General features: G+C 45.8%; 1 protein-coding gene and 1 long non-coding RNA gene across 2 annotated transcripts; one reads left to right on the forward strand and one right to left on the reverse strand.

Annotated features, from left to right (window-relative positions):
- Positions 1 to 4,998: 4,998 nt before the first annotated feature.
- RRM2 (ribonucleotide reductase regulatory subunit M2) lies at positions 4,999 to 10,818 on the reverse strand. Its single transcript, XM_063424973.1, has 10 exons — positions 10,544 to 10,818; positions 10,382 to 10,459; positions 9,656 to 9,790; positions 9,403 to 9,519; positions 8,757 to 8,890; positions 7,985 to 8,079; positions 7,092 to 7,225; positions 6,603 to 6,707; positions 6,369 to 6,482; positions 4,999 to 5,988 (listed from the first exon to the last, which is right to left on the reverse strand). The coding sequence occupies exons 1-10, from the start codon at positions 10,670 to 10,672 to the stop codon at positions 5,836 to 5,838; spliced, it is 1,194 nt and encodes a 397-aa protein (XP_063281043.1). The 5' UTR covers positions 10,673 to 10,818; the 3' UTR covers positions 4,999 to 5,835.
- Positions 10,819 to 10,932: 114 nt separating this feature from the next.
- On the forward strand, positions 10,933 to 11,679 carry LOC134565406 (uncharacterized). Its single transcript, XR_010083899.1, has 3 exons — positions 10,933 to 11,072; positions 11,175 to 11,290; positions 11,387 to 11,679. It is a non-coding gene; the product is annotated as an uncharacterized LOC134565406 (long non-coding RNA).
- The last annotated feature ends 4,605 nt before the right edge of the window (positions 11,680 to 16,284 follow it).

Consider the following 16,284-nt stretch of genomic DNA (forward strand, 5'->3'; position numbering starts at 1 on the left):
AGAACACTTGAGGCACAGAGCAATGGTGTGTGTGCAGGCTCGAGGAGGGGTGGCATGGGAACACCCACCTCCTGGAGATCTCCAGAGCCACAGGTGCCACGCCAGGTGGCACAGCAGCACCCTGCTCACCTCAACACAACCTCTGGGACCACTTGTGTGATGAGTGGTTTTGGAAAGCTCTTTCCTAAATGGCTTCTTCAGACAAAACTACTCCAGCGTGGTGAACAACTTTCCCTAAGCCACAAAAAAATTCCCTCCCCTGGGGAAACTGCAAAGCTACACTTTAGTGTATAGGCATATTTAAATGTTTCGCAATCTGCTTTTCATGTGTTATTTTGGGATGTAAGTGGTGAAATCACATCTGCTTCTTGAATATCTACACAGCAATATTTAACATTTTATTTCAAATATTTTTGCTTTAATTAATTTAAATGCAACCCTGCCATCCAACTATTTCACATATAATGCCAAGGATTTAGAACTTGCAAGTGCAGCATCACAGCTAAGTAACGGAAAGGCGGCAAAATTAAAACTTACCATAAAATTAGCCTATTTAGCATAGTAAATAGCTTTTCAATTTGACAAGGGATAACTACTTTATGAAAATGTGTATTAAAAATAATCCTGGTTAGGTCCAACATTTGCCAGTCTTAATCCACACACTGCAATTAACCCAGATCAGAATAACTTTTCCAAAGTCTGTCTATCTGTACATATTTATACTATTATCAAGAGTAAGTGCAGTAGTTATATCAATAGAATGAGATGCAATTTTCACAAGCAGTAATTGAAACAGCAAAGTTATTGCTAAGCCTCCATAAACCTAGTGGGTTCTGCCTAAAGTTATTACGAAATCCAATACAGACTTAATATTCCAATTTCTTTTATGGATGAATTACATTTAGTCCTTCTTATAGCTGACATTGCTTTTAAGTGACATTGCAGAAATTTACAGCCAGAACAGACACTGAACACTTGGCCCAGTTAATGTTTCCCTATCTTGGAATGTTCATTTCTAATACACTCCCTACCTCCAACCCTGTTTCTTACCTCCACCATCATCTGCTCACTGTTCCAGAGTTCCCCTGCCAAGCCACCGCTGCTTGCTAAATGTTAGCTTTTAAAGCAAGGAAAGGCAGGGGTCTTGTTATTTCTTTTTTGAGGGTCACCTTGAAAATAAGTTCAAGAAGAGATAAATCATTCAATTAAACACCAAGAAGAGACAAGGATGTGGAAACTCAACTGTCACCATAATCTTAGCTACTTCTAGAACCAAGATTAAACTAAAGCAGGTGGCAACTCATGACTGCTGTTTGTGTCCTGCATCAGAAGAATACATTTCAATGTCTCTCCCAGAGCAGAGATCCAGGCCTAAGGAGATGGAGATCCATTCTGAAGCACTTAAACATACTTACTACAAGCTCCTGGAACACATCAAACCAAAATCATTACAGGAAGTGCTACACCCACCACAAAAAACGCTGCTGAAGCCAAATGCTTCATCTTGATTTTGAATCCCATCAGGACTCAGGACTTTGCTGGTTGAGTATTTAGGAGATAAATGCTGACAAAATATTTAATGAGGCAACCTCTTCCAGAGAGAAGCAGGGAAGCTTTGGCCAGCACCAGTCAGAAAAGAGACTCACTGCAGTCCCTGGCAGCAGAGCAGCCCACCAGGCTGCAGAAGGATGCTGGAAAACAGGCAACACACGGTTGCTGTTTGCTGTTGCCCTGGATCTACATGAGCTCACAAAGGCCTGAGTTAGAACACTGGGTAACACCCAGGAGCTGGATTCTAACAGCTGACTGAAAGGACAAACAGGGTAAGCAGCTCCCTGCCTAAGAGGATAGGAAAAACTCCTGGCAATGTGGCTAAAGGTAGGACAAATGACCAGCAAAATATGAAATAAAATGCTGTGTAAATGCTCATCTGCCAAAGATTAGCATGGAGAATGAATGTGGAGTGAACAGAAATGCACTGTGCTCCCCTGGTGCTGCACCTTTGGAGCCAGGGACCCAGAGGTACCCTTGAAATGTAAAACCAGCGTCTGACACATCAGACATTTTTCTTTTTACCCTAATCTTTCACCATTCTTCATGTAGGGATTATTTTACCACAGAAACCAAGACTGTCTATGCAGATCATAGGATCTCAGGAACAGTACCAAGGGATGAATTCCTAACAAAAAACTAGCTCTCCATCAGCAAACTGGACATGAGACTTAACTCTGCAGCTCCCAAACCTTACCTGATGAAAGCATTTACTTCTCATAGTATACTATGCACAAAGAGGGGCCAAAGCTCCAAGAAGTAATCAACAGCTTAAAATAAAGCAGGCTGTGAAAAACAGGCTTGCAGTAAGACAACACCATTCACTCCCTGCTTCTGCCAGGCAAAATGTCTGATTGACTGCTGTGGAGGAAGTGGTTACCCCGTCAGGGATCACAGCAGACTGTTAATGCGCCTTCAGATTCACAGGCTGACTGTGCCCTGTTGCAGGCACGAGCAGCTGCAATTGTTCTCTGACCTCTTCTGGGCACAAATTCCTGTAATCACCCCAGGAAATTTGAGAAATCAGGGAATTTTCTACTTAGACTCTGATGTTGCAATTACTTCCTGAGGACAAGGCTGACATTAGGTTGCTTCTTACTCCTCCACATTGTCAAGATTTCAACGTTTGACATGTAACGTGAAGTGAAAATGTGTCAATTAAGGAGTTATGGAAGCTTTCTTACCTGAACCCATGTGTTTGACTTTTTTAACAAATTACAATAAAAAATGTAACAAGAGAAACTATGCTTGAGGTGACTCTTCCCCCATTTTATCTGCTGCTATTAAAAGCCATTAATTTTAACAGCAATAAAGAAACCCAGGGGATAGCTAGGGATCAGTTATGCAGAACTTTACTACCGACACTAGAGCGTTGCAGTTGCATCATCAAATACACCCAGTTTTTACTTACCCCTCAGTATTTCTTCCTCTACTAGCCTAATCACTTTCCACTCTTCTGTGGCAATTGCAGACAGCCATTCTGATTCACACACAAATAAAAACATCTGCACTTTCATCACTTCAAATCTCGCCTGGTTCTCCAAACTCCATTTCAAGATATATTCCAAAGGGCCATTTAAATTTTCATTGGAAATTATTTGGGGGAGTATTCGTTTATTTTTTTGAAAGAAATAAAAGACTTATCTCCTCAATTCTTAAGAGGATCAAGTGTCCAAACAACTGGTATCACAATCAAATTGGAAAGTAATCCGTTTTCAGTAAACAAGTGTTTCATCAAGACTTTGACATAATCTGTTCAAACTAAGCAACAGCAAGACATTTCAATCCTTGTGAGAACAGAGAATTAAAACAGGTGGGATCAGATGCACAGCTTTTCTCCAGACTGTACAGGAAAAATTGCCTTGCATTACAGCAGGTACATATACCAAAACTAAGGCATTTAGAAATCAGCAGCACAAATAAGATCAGCAGCCACAGCAAGCCTTGTTCTCCTGTTGAATGACTTCTAATTCCTGTCTAATCTATCTCTAATGTGTGCAGAACCACAGTATCTATTACCCCATAAGAGTAATGCTTGGCTAAAAGGGGTATTTTTCCTACCTCCTATTATAACTGATTACTTAGCCATCATTTCCATTCCCAGCAGTCCTCCTATATTACGCTGAAAATAGTCCCAGTTCCTATTTCCCAGGATTGCAGACAGCAGATTAAATCTTTCTGTCCTAATTGTTTGTATATTGATCCTTGGCACATACCAAGAATCAAATGGGAAGGGATGGCTCTAATACAGGGAGACCCTACTCATAGATCAGAAGTTTTACCCTTTATCATCTAGGTATATGAATTTACAGATTTAAATATAAATTGGATGCTGCTAAATCATACTCAGGTCCAAACTAATCTCAGTATTTTATTACTGCCTCCTTTGTGCTCTAAACAGCATAGCCTTAACACTCTGACTTCTGATGCTTTTATCACTTAATTTGATCAAAGCTTTGACTGCTGAGAAGCCAAGAAAAAGCACATAGCCCAATTTGCTGAGAAGGAAATGCTGGTATTTAGGCAGAAACAAGCATTAAATTTCAATGGTTCAAAATAATGTGTCTGGCTGTCCAATTTAGCACATCCCTATTCCACCTCCTAATACATTATTCTCAGGCCACTGCAATCACTGACCTGTTAGCAGCATCAGTGCTGCAATGCCTTTATTGGAGTTGTCAGCTAACAGTCCTCCATCTTGAATTCCAGACTTTGGAGGTGAGGAATTTTAAATTATTTACTGGGGTTTTCTCCCTAGGATAGCCTTGTGCATCCTGCCAGCTTCAGCCTCAGAGGAAGAGCAACCACACACCATCACTTTCAGTGCAATCAAGAGCAAAGACCAGCAAGCCAATTTCTTTTACACCAAGGCAGCACTTCTCAAAGAAGCCCCACAAATACTGTGCTTTAAGAGGGAGCACTTAAGCAGCAAGAAGCAGTGTTCTTTCCTGTGAAGGAAAAGCTTTTTTGAGTTCTATAAAGCTTATTCACTTTAACTAAGCATAAGGAAAGAAATGCTTGCAGAACATTCCTTGCTGGATATAGACTCAATCATGGATAAACTCCTTTTGTGCAGCAGCAAGGCAGTCATTTCATCTCACTGCAGATCATTTGCAGCAACTCTAAGCCAGAGGGACTCCTTCACAGACCACACACCTTACACCAGTTATATAAAGCATACTCTTTGTTACTGCTGTTTAGAGTGGAATAACCATGTTGTAGTGTATACACTGTTTTCACTATGTTTTAAAACCAAGACTTAACTGGCATGATGCAAAGCTCAGAATTCCAGCCTGAATTACCTGAATTTACCCTGAAACATCATCTGTTTAGGGCAGTCTGAAAGTCAGAGCTAAGCACAATTTCACTTGACATCTATCAATCATGTGACTGAGCAGCTATTTCCTGAAGACCTTGCATTTCCTCAGAAAAAATGTAATTCAAAAGGAAATCAGCAGACAACTTTGTCCATTGGAACACTAAAGCCAGTACAACACTGAGTCCAACCAGCTCTTTATTACATGAAATACTGTTCCCAGGTATTAAAGAAAAAGCAATCAAGTCCACAAGCCACCTGAATCTTATTTTTCAGTACCCAGAATATCCAATTTAGTTCTTTACCTTTCATACCATGTTTCTTCCTGTTCTCTGGTATATTTTAAGATGAATAGTTTAATTCACAGCACCACTTTTAAATTACATACCCAGAAAGAAACACAAATCATAAAAGGTTAGGCTGCAAAAGATTTTGACATGCATTTTACTATTGTTGAATGTTATAAGAGTTAGTTGTTTATTTAAAACATTAAAGTGCCAGGTATATGTACAAACTATTAAAATAGTAAAAATGGTAAACTTAAAACCTGCTAAAAAAGCAGTGAGGTCATCATGTAGTTGCCCCCAGAGTTTTCTATAGACTATTCAACAAATTTACAACTGGAATTTTTAAACTGTTCCTCTGTTTAAGGTGAGAACAGCAGAAGCCACGGGTCAGCACCCACAACCTCCCATCTTGCAGAAGGAAGTACCTGGATCTGTCATGGAGTGGAATAGCATGTGCTGTAAGATACACCTGAGCATCCTATGCATTAACACCATTGCAAAAATCTAATTAAAAGAGGTTTTACTGCTGGAGCTAGACCAGCCTGCTAAAGTATACCAACATCACCACACTTTACAAGAGTGGGATCTCAGTACAGGAATCAAGTCACTCTGACTCAGCACACTGAGTGTCTCCCTGTAAACAGGGCAGGATGCACATTAATGCACGTGGTCCCAGGTCACTTAAAAGTCTGCATCCAGGGTGAAAGAGTTGTCTGTGGGCTTCGACATGACTCCCATCCTCTGATATTCACCTACTCGCTTCTCAAAGAAATTTGTCTTGCCTTCCAGAGAGATGTTTTCCATGAAGTCAAAAGGATTCTCTGCTTTGTATATCTGAAATACACAGGCAATGCTATCGTCACCACGGGTGCTCACATTGAGTATGCAAGAGCATTAGAGATCAGTTGGAAGGAGCCCAATGGCAGCATCAGCAGGCTTACGATGCAGTGAACAAAAATCTCTGCCCCAAGCCTTCTCTACTCTGTTTGTTCCTGTCTTCTTTTAGCTGCAGTAAACAGAAGCACAACTAATACAGCTTTTTCCATAGCATCCTTTTGCTCTTTCTTCTGTGGGTCTCCAAACAATGCAGCAGCAGAACTGCTAGATCATTTTACAAGTCAGCACAATATTGCTGCAGCCAACTTAGGATTTGGATTTCTGAAGGAAATCAACATTCTTTTCCCCAATAAATATTCAGTGTATTAGAACCTTACCTTGTTAAATCCCAGCTCCAACATAAGCCGGTCTGCCACAAACTCGATGTACTGTTTCATTAAAGTGCAGTTCATGCCAATCAGCTTTACAGGCAGTGCCTCCGTCAAGAATTCCTGCAGACAACAAGCAGTTTATGTACAGAAACTGGCACTCACTTCCTATCATCTAGGTTAATTTTATGCCATACAGCTCTGTTGATTGCAATGAAGTTCCTAAACAAAAGGCAGAGTTACCTGTTCTATGAGAACAGCATTCATGATGATTTCCTTTACTCTCTCCTCTGATGGTTTGTGTATCAAGTGCTTGAACATAAGGCAGGCAAAATCACAGTGCAAACCCTGAAAAAGGTTTCAGAAAATTATTTCAGGAACAGCTTTCAAAGAGCACAGAGAAAGTGGCATCACCTTTGCCATGTTACTCTCTCCCACCCGCAACCTTCTGCCTAACCAGAAGGTGTGACAAGCAAGTTCTGCCAGTGCAGGGCACAGCAGCTGCGAGCACTGGGGAGAACCCTCCAACTACCTTAGAGGAAGTAAAATGCTAAGTTCATTCATATGCTTCTGCAAGATCCACAGTGACACATGTTTACACACTTTAGTGAGCTTTATAGTCTGCCTGTTTCTAAATATACTCCTGTTTTAAAATATAGGCTCCAATTGAGTATCATTACTTTGAGCTACTGTGGCACATTACCATCTTAACTGCTACAATTTGACTCATACCTCATCTCTACTGATGAGTTCATTCGAAAAAGTGAGTCCAGGCATTAATCCTCTTTTCTTCAGCCAAAAAATTGATGCAAAGGAGCCAGAAAAGAAGATTCCTTCCACGGCTGCAAAGGCTACTACGCGTTCTCCTGTCAAGAGAAGATTGATAGTAATATCACACAGAAAACTTAACAGGATTGATACACAAAAGCTGCAAACTGCATCCTTCAAAGGAAATTAAGTTGTTTCTGCTAAAGTGTACTATGGCCTGTGCTTAAAAAGATCTCTGATCATTAAACAAAATGAACATGAGAGAAAGTAGGAACTGATCAGAGTGGCTACTAAGTAGCTGAAGCCAAGGCTCCTTCTCCCTTGGGCCAACCCTCAAGATTCTCCTTTTTCAGATGGCTCACTAAAAAGAGCAGTCATTTTGGCAGCTGATTTAAGTCAGTGTCTGCTCATCTTTGGCCATGAAAAATGTTTTAATGCTAGTGAAATCATGATCTATACCATGTCACCTTTGAAGCAAGACATGAGGAATCACCAAGGCAGAGGAGCTACAGTCTCCAGCCAGACATGTCTACTGGCTATAGATGGCCATGACATGTCCCGACATGTCTTGACATGTGGCAGCAATTTAGTTTGATCATATAGTCAGGCATATGATGATTGCCACATGACCTTATTATTCATGATGTCAGCAATTTTACAAATATTTCCTGTCAGTAGCTCATTTGAAGATGAAAATTATTTTCCTCACATTCAGAATTATACCAGTGTCTTATATTGGAGAGCATGTATTCTCTCTGTGACAGCAATAATCCCTGTTGACTGTGAAGCCTGGAGAAATGGTGGTTCCTCTGTCTTTAGAAGAGGAATTTCACTGTGTTTCCAATAGATGTACTCACCATATGTTGCTTTCTTGTCCCCAATCCAGCACATGGCCCAATCTGCCTTCTTTTTAACACATGGTAACGTTTCAATAGCATTGAAAAGAAATTCCCTGAGAAAGATAAAATTCATTAGGATAAGACATCAGCACAAACAGTAGAATAAGGATTCACTGCCCTAAACAGTCTTGATCACTTAAACATGCTCTGCACCTTCATCCTGGTAATTGTCCTTCCCCCTCTTACCTAGCACCAATCTAGTTCTACTTTTTCCTTCACATACCCATCACATCAACACCAGTTCACATGAATTCCCATTACAATGTCAAGGGGAGACCTGTTTCACCAAGTGTACTTGAACAAGGCTGTCAAAACTAGAGTTTAACCAGGATCTACTTAACAGTATGAAGGCATCAGACCTCTCATATAAGCCACTCTTGCTTGAATTTAGCATCCCAGAGTAGAAATGACACAGCAAGCTTTTAAAGTAGCAGTAAAATTCACTTAAAACTTAATATACTCCCCTTATTCGACTGCTCAAATCTTTTACATTGTGTAATTCCTTTATTTCAATACTGAGTGATTTCAGTTTCACTCTTCACATAAGCAAGGTCCTACACCTCAGAGGAAAAAGAATGTAAAGTAAAACTGCTCTTGAACAGCAGCATCTTTTTATATATTGAATTTACATCCTAAAATTAGCTTCAAAGAGGGAGAACAACTGACATGCATTTGTCAGATTCTGAATATTTACTGAGTTTTGAACTTTTCATCATCAAGCAATACAAACCTCTCTTTAGAATCCTTAATGTAGGTGTCAATAAGAAGACTATACATTTCTGAATGTATATTTTCCATGGCAATCTGGAAGCCATAGAAACAACGAGCTTCTGTGATTTGTACTTCTTGACTGAACCGCTCCACCTAGAGGAAAGAAAGAAGCATTTGCAAAAGTGTCTGCGATTTGCAGGTTAAGAGGCATTAATGCTGTATGGACCAGTTATCGCAGTCCACAAAATCCTGGGGTCAATTCCAGAGATGCAGATTACCAACAGCAATATGCAAAGCAGCAAACCCTCAGAATTTCAATTCAGAAAGTTTTTTTTTTGCCCCGTGGGAAATGGGAAAATGTCTTAGTTTTACTTATCCCCCTTAGGAAGAAGAGCACAAAGGACAGACGCAGAGAATGGACCATGAAACAGCCGAGTGTTACTGCAGGCCAGCACTCAGAGCCCAGTGGGGAGTTAACAGACTTGGAGATTACAAAACCGACCCAAATTCGTTAATTACCACAGGACTGCCCTATACATTTAATGCTGTAGCACTCCACGATTCAGCAAACCAGCTGGATCAGGCACAGCAAGCATGCCGAACATGTGAGGTATCTGGTTATCTGCCCAAAGTGATTTTCCTGTCGGGACTTTTTACACACTCACCAAGTTCTCGTTGACAATGCCATCACTGGCAGCAAAAAAGGCGAGGACATGAGAAATGAAGTACTTCTCCTCAGGCTTCAGGGATTCCCAGTGCTGGAGGTCTTTGGAGAGGTCCACCTAAAACATTGCAGGGTAAATAAGAACCGGGCTCTCCGGTGGGAGGCCCGTCCCTGAGCACCGGGGCCGCCCCGGGCCCCGCCCAGGGCTGCGGGCAGGGGGGCGGCAGGAGGGGCCGTGCTCGCCCACCCCTCACCTCCTCCGCCGTCCAGAAGGAGGCCTCGGCCTTCTTGTACATCTGCCAGATGTCGTGGTACTGGATGGGGAAGATGACGAACCGGCGGGGGTTCTCCCGCAGCAGCGGCTCCTCCTCCTCCACACCCTGCGGCACCTGGAATGGCGGGAGAGCGGCTCGGGCTGGGTTCGGGGCGGTGCCGGGCTTTGGGGGAGACTGAGGGGGGCAGCACTCAGGGGAGGGCGGAAAGACCCCTGCGAGGACGGAAAGATCCCTGCGAGGGAGAGGGGCTGCGCAGGGCGCAGAGACCCCCCTGAGGGGAAGGGCCGGGGAGGGCAGAGAGATCCCCCTGAGGGAGAGGGGCCCGGGAGAGTGGAGAGACCCCCCCTGAGGGAGAGGGGCCTGGGAGAGTGGAGAGACCCCCCTGAGGGAGAGGAGCCCGAGAGAGCGGAGAGATCCCCTCTGAGAGAGAGGGGCCCGGGAGAGTGGAGAGACCCCCCTGAGGGAGAGGAGCCCGAGAGAGCGGAGAGATCCCCTCTGAGAGAGAGGGGCCCGGGAGAGTGGAGAGATCCCCTCTGAGAGAGAGGGGCTGGGGCGGGTTGTGCTGGTGCAATGCCCGGCAGGGACCAGCGGACTCAGTCGGGGGCAGAAAGGAGAAGCCACCGATGGGGAGAGAAGAGCGAGGGTTTGCAGGAGCCTCCGGGACACTGGAAGGGCAAGCGCGGTGCCCGGGCGTTGTACACTCACCGGACTGCTGTCGCCCTCCTGGAAGATCTTGCGGGCCGTCTTACTGGCCAGGACACGGGCGCTGCTGAGCGCGGGGGGCTGCGGGGAGAGAGAGGCAGGGTGAGCGCGATGCGGCGCTGCCGGGCGGGGGGTGGGAGGGAGGGCGGGAGAGCGGGCGCTCACCGTGTTCTCCTTGTCGCTCAGCGTCAGGCCCTTCATGGGCGACAGACTCTTCATAGGAGACTGGCTCTTCTTGGGCGACACGCGGGGCTGGTCGTGGCGGGCGGCGAGCGGGATGCGTGCGGACAGCATGATTGAAACTGCAGCAGCGGCAGGAACAGCAGAAACAGCGGCGGCGGGACGAGCGGCAGGAAATGAAAGAGCCCGCGCCGGCCCTTTATATCCCCTTCGAAGTTGGCGCCAGAACGGCCGGCTGGCCACTCACAGCCCTCGCCACGCCCACCTCCGCCCGCCCCCGCACTCCCATTGGCTGCTGCAGCGGGCGGGGCCCCGCCTCCCATTGTGGCGGCGGCGGCGGGAGGAAGAGCCCCGCCCTTCGCTTTGGCGCCAGCGGCGCGCGGAGAAGGCGGGAAAGCGCGGCAGGTCCGGCCCGCTCCCGCAAGGAGAGCTCCGAGTGCGGGATCTGCACCTCGGCCCTGCGCGGGAAGGATTCGGCTGCCATGGAAAAGCACAAAACTCGTCTGGGGTACAGGTCTGGAAATGCCACTTTGCCTTGCTTTCCCCTTTTCTGTTCTGGTCCCTCCTACCTGCCCATTTATTTTCACTTTCAACACTGATTCCTGAATTTGGATAGATACTCCACATTCCTGCATTGAAATTGGCAGAAATTGGCTTCCTGGAGAAACCGACAGCGTGTGTCACCTGGCTTCACGTGTTTTAAATAAATAGCACAAGAAAATGAGTATACAGGTATGAAGAAGGGGTAAATATTCATAATTTTTAAATCAGCTTTTATTTTTTGTTGATTAAAAATTGCATCATTGTTTTCTTCATCCAATTCCACAGGAGATCTGCTTCTGTCAGCTAAAATGTTTTCCCTGAAGCAGTTTTAATGAAAACAGGAGCTCCATGAGACCTGGAAGCTCTTCAGTCCCATGGGATGCAGAATGGCCTGGACTGGTCCCTGTCACCTGAACATGTTCTCAGGGAAGATGAGTTATGTGGCCCAGCACTGCACTATGCTTGCCTGGAGAAGAGGCACGTAAAGCAGGAGAACAGCAAAACTATATAATGGTACTATGTTGAATTTACTGCTGTAGATTTGGGAAAAAAAACAAAAGTACTCCCCTCCTGCACCACCTCTGACACTGTAAATTCAAGTCAGTTACTCGTTTTAGCAGGTCAGTGTCAAAGTCACAAATTTGGCTCTGAGCTCTCCTCGGCTGGGATGAGAAATGGCCAGCAGAGACATTAGGCTTGTGGATTTTTTGGTCCTATTTAGGACATCAGACTGGTGCAGACACCCATCCAGATGTTCTGTGTGACTTTCTGAGTTAAATATGCATCCCAACACACAGACCCAAAAATACATCTCCATTCCAGGTGAGCGAGCACCACAAAACCCCATCCTAGTAGGCAGCCTGGACAAGCACAAACACGCTTCTGCTCCGTCCCAGGAAGCTGGTTCTAGAGGCAGGAGTACCAGGCATCTCCCCAAAGGCTCCCAAGTGTCCATGTAACACCCTATTATCTCCTGCCACCTCTACAGCTGCTGGGAGAGTTGGCACAGAGTTAGAGCAGCACCCTCCGCATCCCACCCAGACTCATTTACCCTCCCACCCCAATAAAGAACCCCAAAGCTACCACAACCCTGGGCCAGAGGCTGTCACAATGCAACAGCTGTGCTATCTCTGCAGTCCAGCTCCTGTTTTCAGAAGCCCATGGCAGGGCATCAAAGCCTTGTCCTGCGGATAGCTCTGCAAGGAGAGAAAAGCGCCAGGGAGAGCACAGAGAGGGTCTGTCTGTGAGGAGGCATGTTGCAACTCTGTGCTGGTGGAGCTCCCACAAAATGGTTTTTACAAATGAGTGTCCATACTGAATTTTCCTATTACAGCAGTGTAACACAACTGCATTTGTTCCTCCCTTCATGTACATCCTTCTCCACGATGCGACTGCATTTTGGGCCCAGCATTTTCACGGCAGCTTCTTTGCAGAGCTGGGTTGAAGGCAGTAGGCTGCTGCTGCCCTGCTGAAGTGCTCAGCATCAGGGATAGTGACCAGGGATGTCATCTAGCTCCTGCCCTCTCTTTGGGTGTGTGAAAGAATGCTCTGCCCTTATGGCTTCTGGCCCTAGAGTACTGGGTGCTTAAAAAAAAACAGCCCCAGACTTGTATTAGTTTCTCGTCTTCTTTGCAGGAATTCAAACACTCAGAAAGGTGGAAGTGAGAGCAGCCTGGGGTGTCTGGGTGGGGTGGGTGTGGGGTGCTGTGTAACCACCCTGTTAGCAGGGTGCCCCCCAGGCCCCCATGCTGGGGTCCCAGCACCCAGCTCCACCCAGGCCCTGACATTGTCATCAGCTGCTCATGGAGCTCAGCAGCAGCCTCTGTCCCAGCACTGCTGTTTGGTACCCTCAGTGCCAGCATGGCAGAGCCCCACAGCCCCCAGGCCCTGTGTCCCCCTCACGTGTCTGCTTCCTCAGGAGGGCTGTTGCTGTGGCTCTCAGCTCACTGACCCGCTGGTAACACTCAGGGCAGGGTTCTCCTTGCTCACAGGATTGGTTTTCCTCCATTTTAACACAGATTACCTACAGATCAGATAAGCAGTGACTCCAGGTGGCAGACTGCCTCCCACCACTGCAGCAACTTGGACTGACTCATCCCTAGCTGAGGACTCAGCGTTTGCTGATGGTTTATTCCTGATTTGTTTGCATCATCTCATCCAGCCACATGCATCCACGCCAAATCCTGAAATCCTCACGATTGCTCAGTCTGGTAGGGTTGATATTTGTATAGAGCACCGTGCTCGAGGGCCCCTGCTTTGGTCTGAGTTCCACATGCAGCACAAAGAAATCTAAGTGCTCTAAATATAAGCTGAGACAGGGTAGGTGAGCAGGAGAGGCCACCAGCCAACATCTCTGAGGTGGTAAGTGATGGTCTTGATGGCCTTCACTTTCTCCAGCAGGTTTGCAGGTAGGTCTCAGCATTTCCTCACCCAGCTGTGCTGAGAAGAATGCTCCACATCCCCTCAGAACCAATCTGAACCATAAGGACTCAGACCAAAACTTCAAAAATTTGAACGAAAAGTTTCCCCCAATAGCTGTCCACCTGTTTAGAGGTGGTTGCCCTCCCTTTGCTCCAGGATTTATAACTGCAGAAACTGAACTGCAGGGCCAAGGCACTTCAACAGGCTGTTTCACTGAGAAATCTAGAGCAGAACAAACAAGTCTTCATTAGCATGATTCTGGCTGGATATCACATGCCAATGCAGCCCATTCATTTCCAGCACCATCATTAGCCACCTGCTTACCTGACAGTCAGCCTCTTTGGGGATAATGAGCAGTTGGAAAGCAAAGCCCTCACAGGGTTAACATACCCGAGGCCTTGAATGTTTTAAAAACTATAGTTCTTGCCTATTGAAGGTCCTTACTCAACATTTACAACTCTCAGGACAAAGTCTGCAGGTAATAAATGACCACATATGACATTTTAATGGTGTAATTGGACATGTTTCTTTGCTGTTCATGAAACTTGGCACAGTGCTGCAGATACAGTCCCTCAAGTGCCAGGTAGATGATGCAGCACTGGAAGTCTTTCAAGAGCTGGAAAAACGAAGCTTTCCAAGCAGCTGCACTTGCTGGCCATCAGCAGTCAGTAATATGCCAGAGCAGCACTGATTCTGGTGCCTTCCTCAGGATCTGTGAGCACACTGTGGAGCTGGAGTAGCAAGGCCCCCATTGCATTCATACCTGTGCGCAAGGCTATCACTTTTCCTGGCTGGTACCACCACCTCCTTGCTTCCTGCAATAGCAGAAGGCAATGGCTCCAGCCTCTTGGCCCACCACTGAGTCAGTGTTTTGGTCTTCGTTTTGGTCTCAGCTCCTGTGCTCCAGTCATTGAGACTGTGGCTGATCTCTTGCCACACAGACAGCTACAAGTCTCCCTCTGGCAGCCTGTCAGTTACCACAGAGCAGTGATCTTTCCTGAGGGAAACATTCCTCAGCACTTACTCATCCAACGCTCCCTGTTGGAGGGTGCAGCCCCACGTCTTTAATTTCTGGGCAGGCCCATGTTGGTTATGTTGAGTAGGGCTGTTGCACAGCAGCACTTCTGGGACATCTCCTCATTGTTACTGTACACACACAGTGGTCTGAGCCACTCTTTCCCTCTTGGTCCAGAGGACAACCTTGCCATCTTATTAAGGCAGGCAGGAGCCCCCCTGTACTTCCAAATGGTTCCAAAGAAAACCAGCCTCAATCAATGAAAGTCAATTAACTGAGGAGACAAAGGTGGGATTTCAAATCATTTTTCTTAACTGGATCAGCAGTGGGCAGTTTGGTTACCATCCAAACCTTACTCACCTGTGGGGAACTTATATATATTCCACATCCTGCTCTATCTTCTCCCAATGACCTTTTCTTCTCCAGCATAGACTTTTCCCCCAACCAGGAAAATGCAGATTATCTTCAACAAAGTGGATACCTCCTACTACCAGACTTCCTGATGTACAGTGGCATTCCTATCCTAGAAACCACCTAGTCAAGATTGTCATGAAAAGACTGAAAAAGGGTGCTGCCTCCCACCTAGGGGACAGTACAACATTTTAGCCCTTTCCTGCTCCAGATGGCCATGGCATTTGCACTCATCCAGCAGGGCAGAGAAAACAGAAGACTTATCATGGAACATTTTTCTGGTGGCATCTGCCAGACACTTCCCTGCAGAGCATGAAAATGTTCAGTATTTGTCAGAATTCAATTAGGATGTTGCCAAAGAAGGGACTGGGAAAAGCCAGCTCCTTCCATGCCCTGTCCTGTTATTCTGCCATGGCAGTTTCATTGTTGGGTCTAGCAGTGATAGGAGAAGGTGCAAGGGACGGTTTACCTGGTCAGTCCCTGTGCATGAACAGGCAGCAGCAGAAAAGATCCCAAATACACCCAAGTAAGTGAAAGATGAGCTAGGAATACGCCTCTATATGAAGGCAGTACTTGACCCTGGGAATTGTAACCAGGGGAAAAAAAGATAAAATGGAAATTAGAAAACTAGAGAAAGGCAGGTGCCCACAGCACTTAGAGGACCATGAAAACAGAGAAAAGTGGGTTTATGTTGTACTTGAATTCAAAGGGATAACCAGAGGTAGATAAACTGATGCAGGTCTGATATTAAATGAGACAGAATTCTGTATGTAATGAGGTGTAAGGGGTGACAAAAAAAAAGGACTGTCATCCATTATCCTTTTGGCAGTACAGTCAGGCTGATAAAAAAAATCCCCTGCTTTATAAGGGCACATTTGAGTCACTGCTTTGTGACACTGAGAGGATTAAAACTGGCTAACTGATAGATTTTAGAAAGTCACTGTTGGGGCATATCATTATCAGCTCAGTGTCCTGATGTGCCTGCAAAGTTTTATGTGGTAGCTGTGGTGGGTAGTGAATGCGTGTAAAAGTAACCTGTCCTTGGTATCAATGAGGCTAAATGCAGGATCATGCACTAGGGAAGAAAAGTAAAGGTCACATTTATGAATTGCTGGACTGGCCCTGCAGAGAGGGGCTCCTGGGGGATGATTCATCAGCAGCTTCTCAGGCTAACCCATGGTCAAGGGAGCAAACCAGATCCTCTGCTCCATCGGCAGAAGGACTGCAGCTGGAGGTGTGACTGTTCCCTCCTGCACTGTGTGGGACATGATCCATGGGGCAGCACCAGCAGGGCTCAGCTCCAGGTTCAGCCACCCAAAGGCAAGTGGGTGAGGTG

The sequence above is a fragment of the Prinia subflava genome, chromosome 2 (genome assembly GCF_021018805.1).
Source record: "Prinia subflava isolate CZ2003 ecotype Zambia chromosome 2, Cam_Psub_1.2, whole genome shotgun sequence".
NCBI lineage: Eukaryota > Metazoa > Chordata > Aves > Passeriformes > Cisticolidae > Prinia > Prinia subflava.

Excerpts from the sequence above, each read along its gene's own strand:
- RRM2 (XM_063424973.1), bottom strand. The coding sequence starts at position 10,672 with ATGCTGTCCGCACGCATCCCGCTCGCCGCCCGCCACGACCAGCCCCGC. Across the intron at positions 10,460-10,543 it reads TGAGCGACAAGGAGAACACG|CCCCCCGCGCTCAGCAGCGC; the intron begins GTGAGCGCCCGC and ends CTCTCCCCGCAG. Across the intron at positions 5,989-6,368 it reads TGGAGCTGGGATTTAACAAG|ATATACAAAGCAGAGAATCC; the intron begins GTAAGGTTCTAA and ends TGTGTATTTCAG.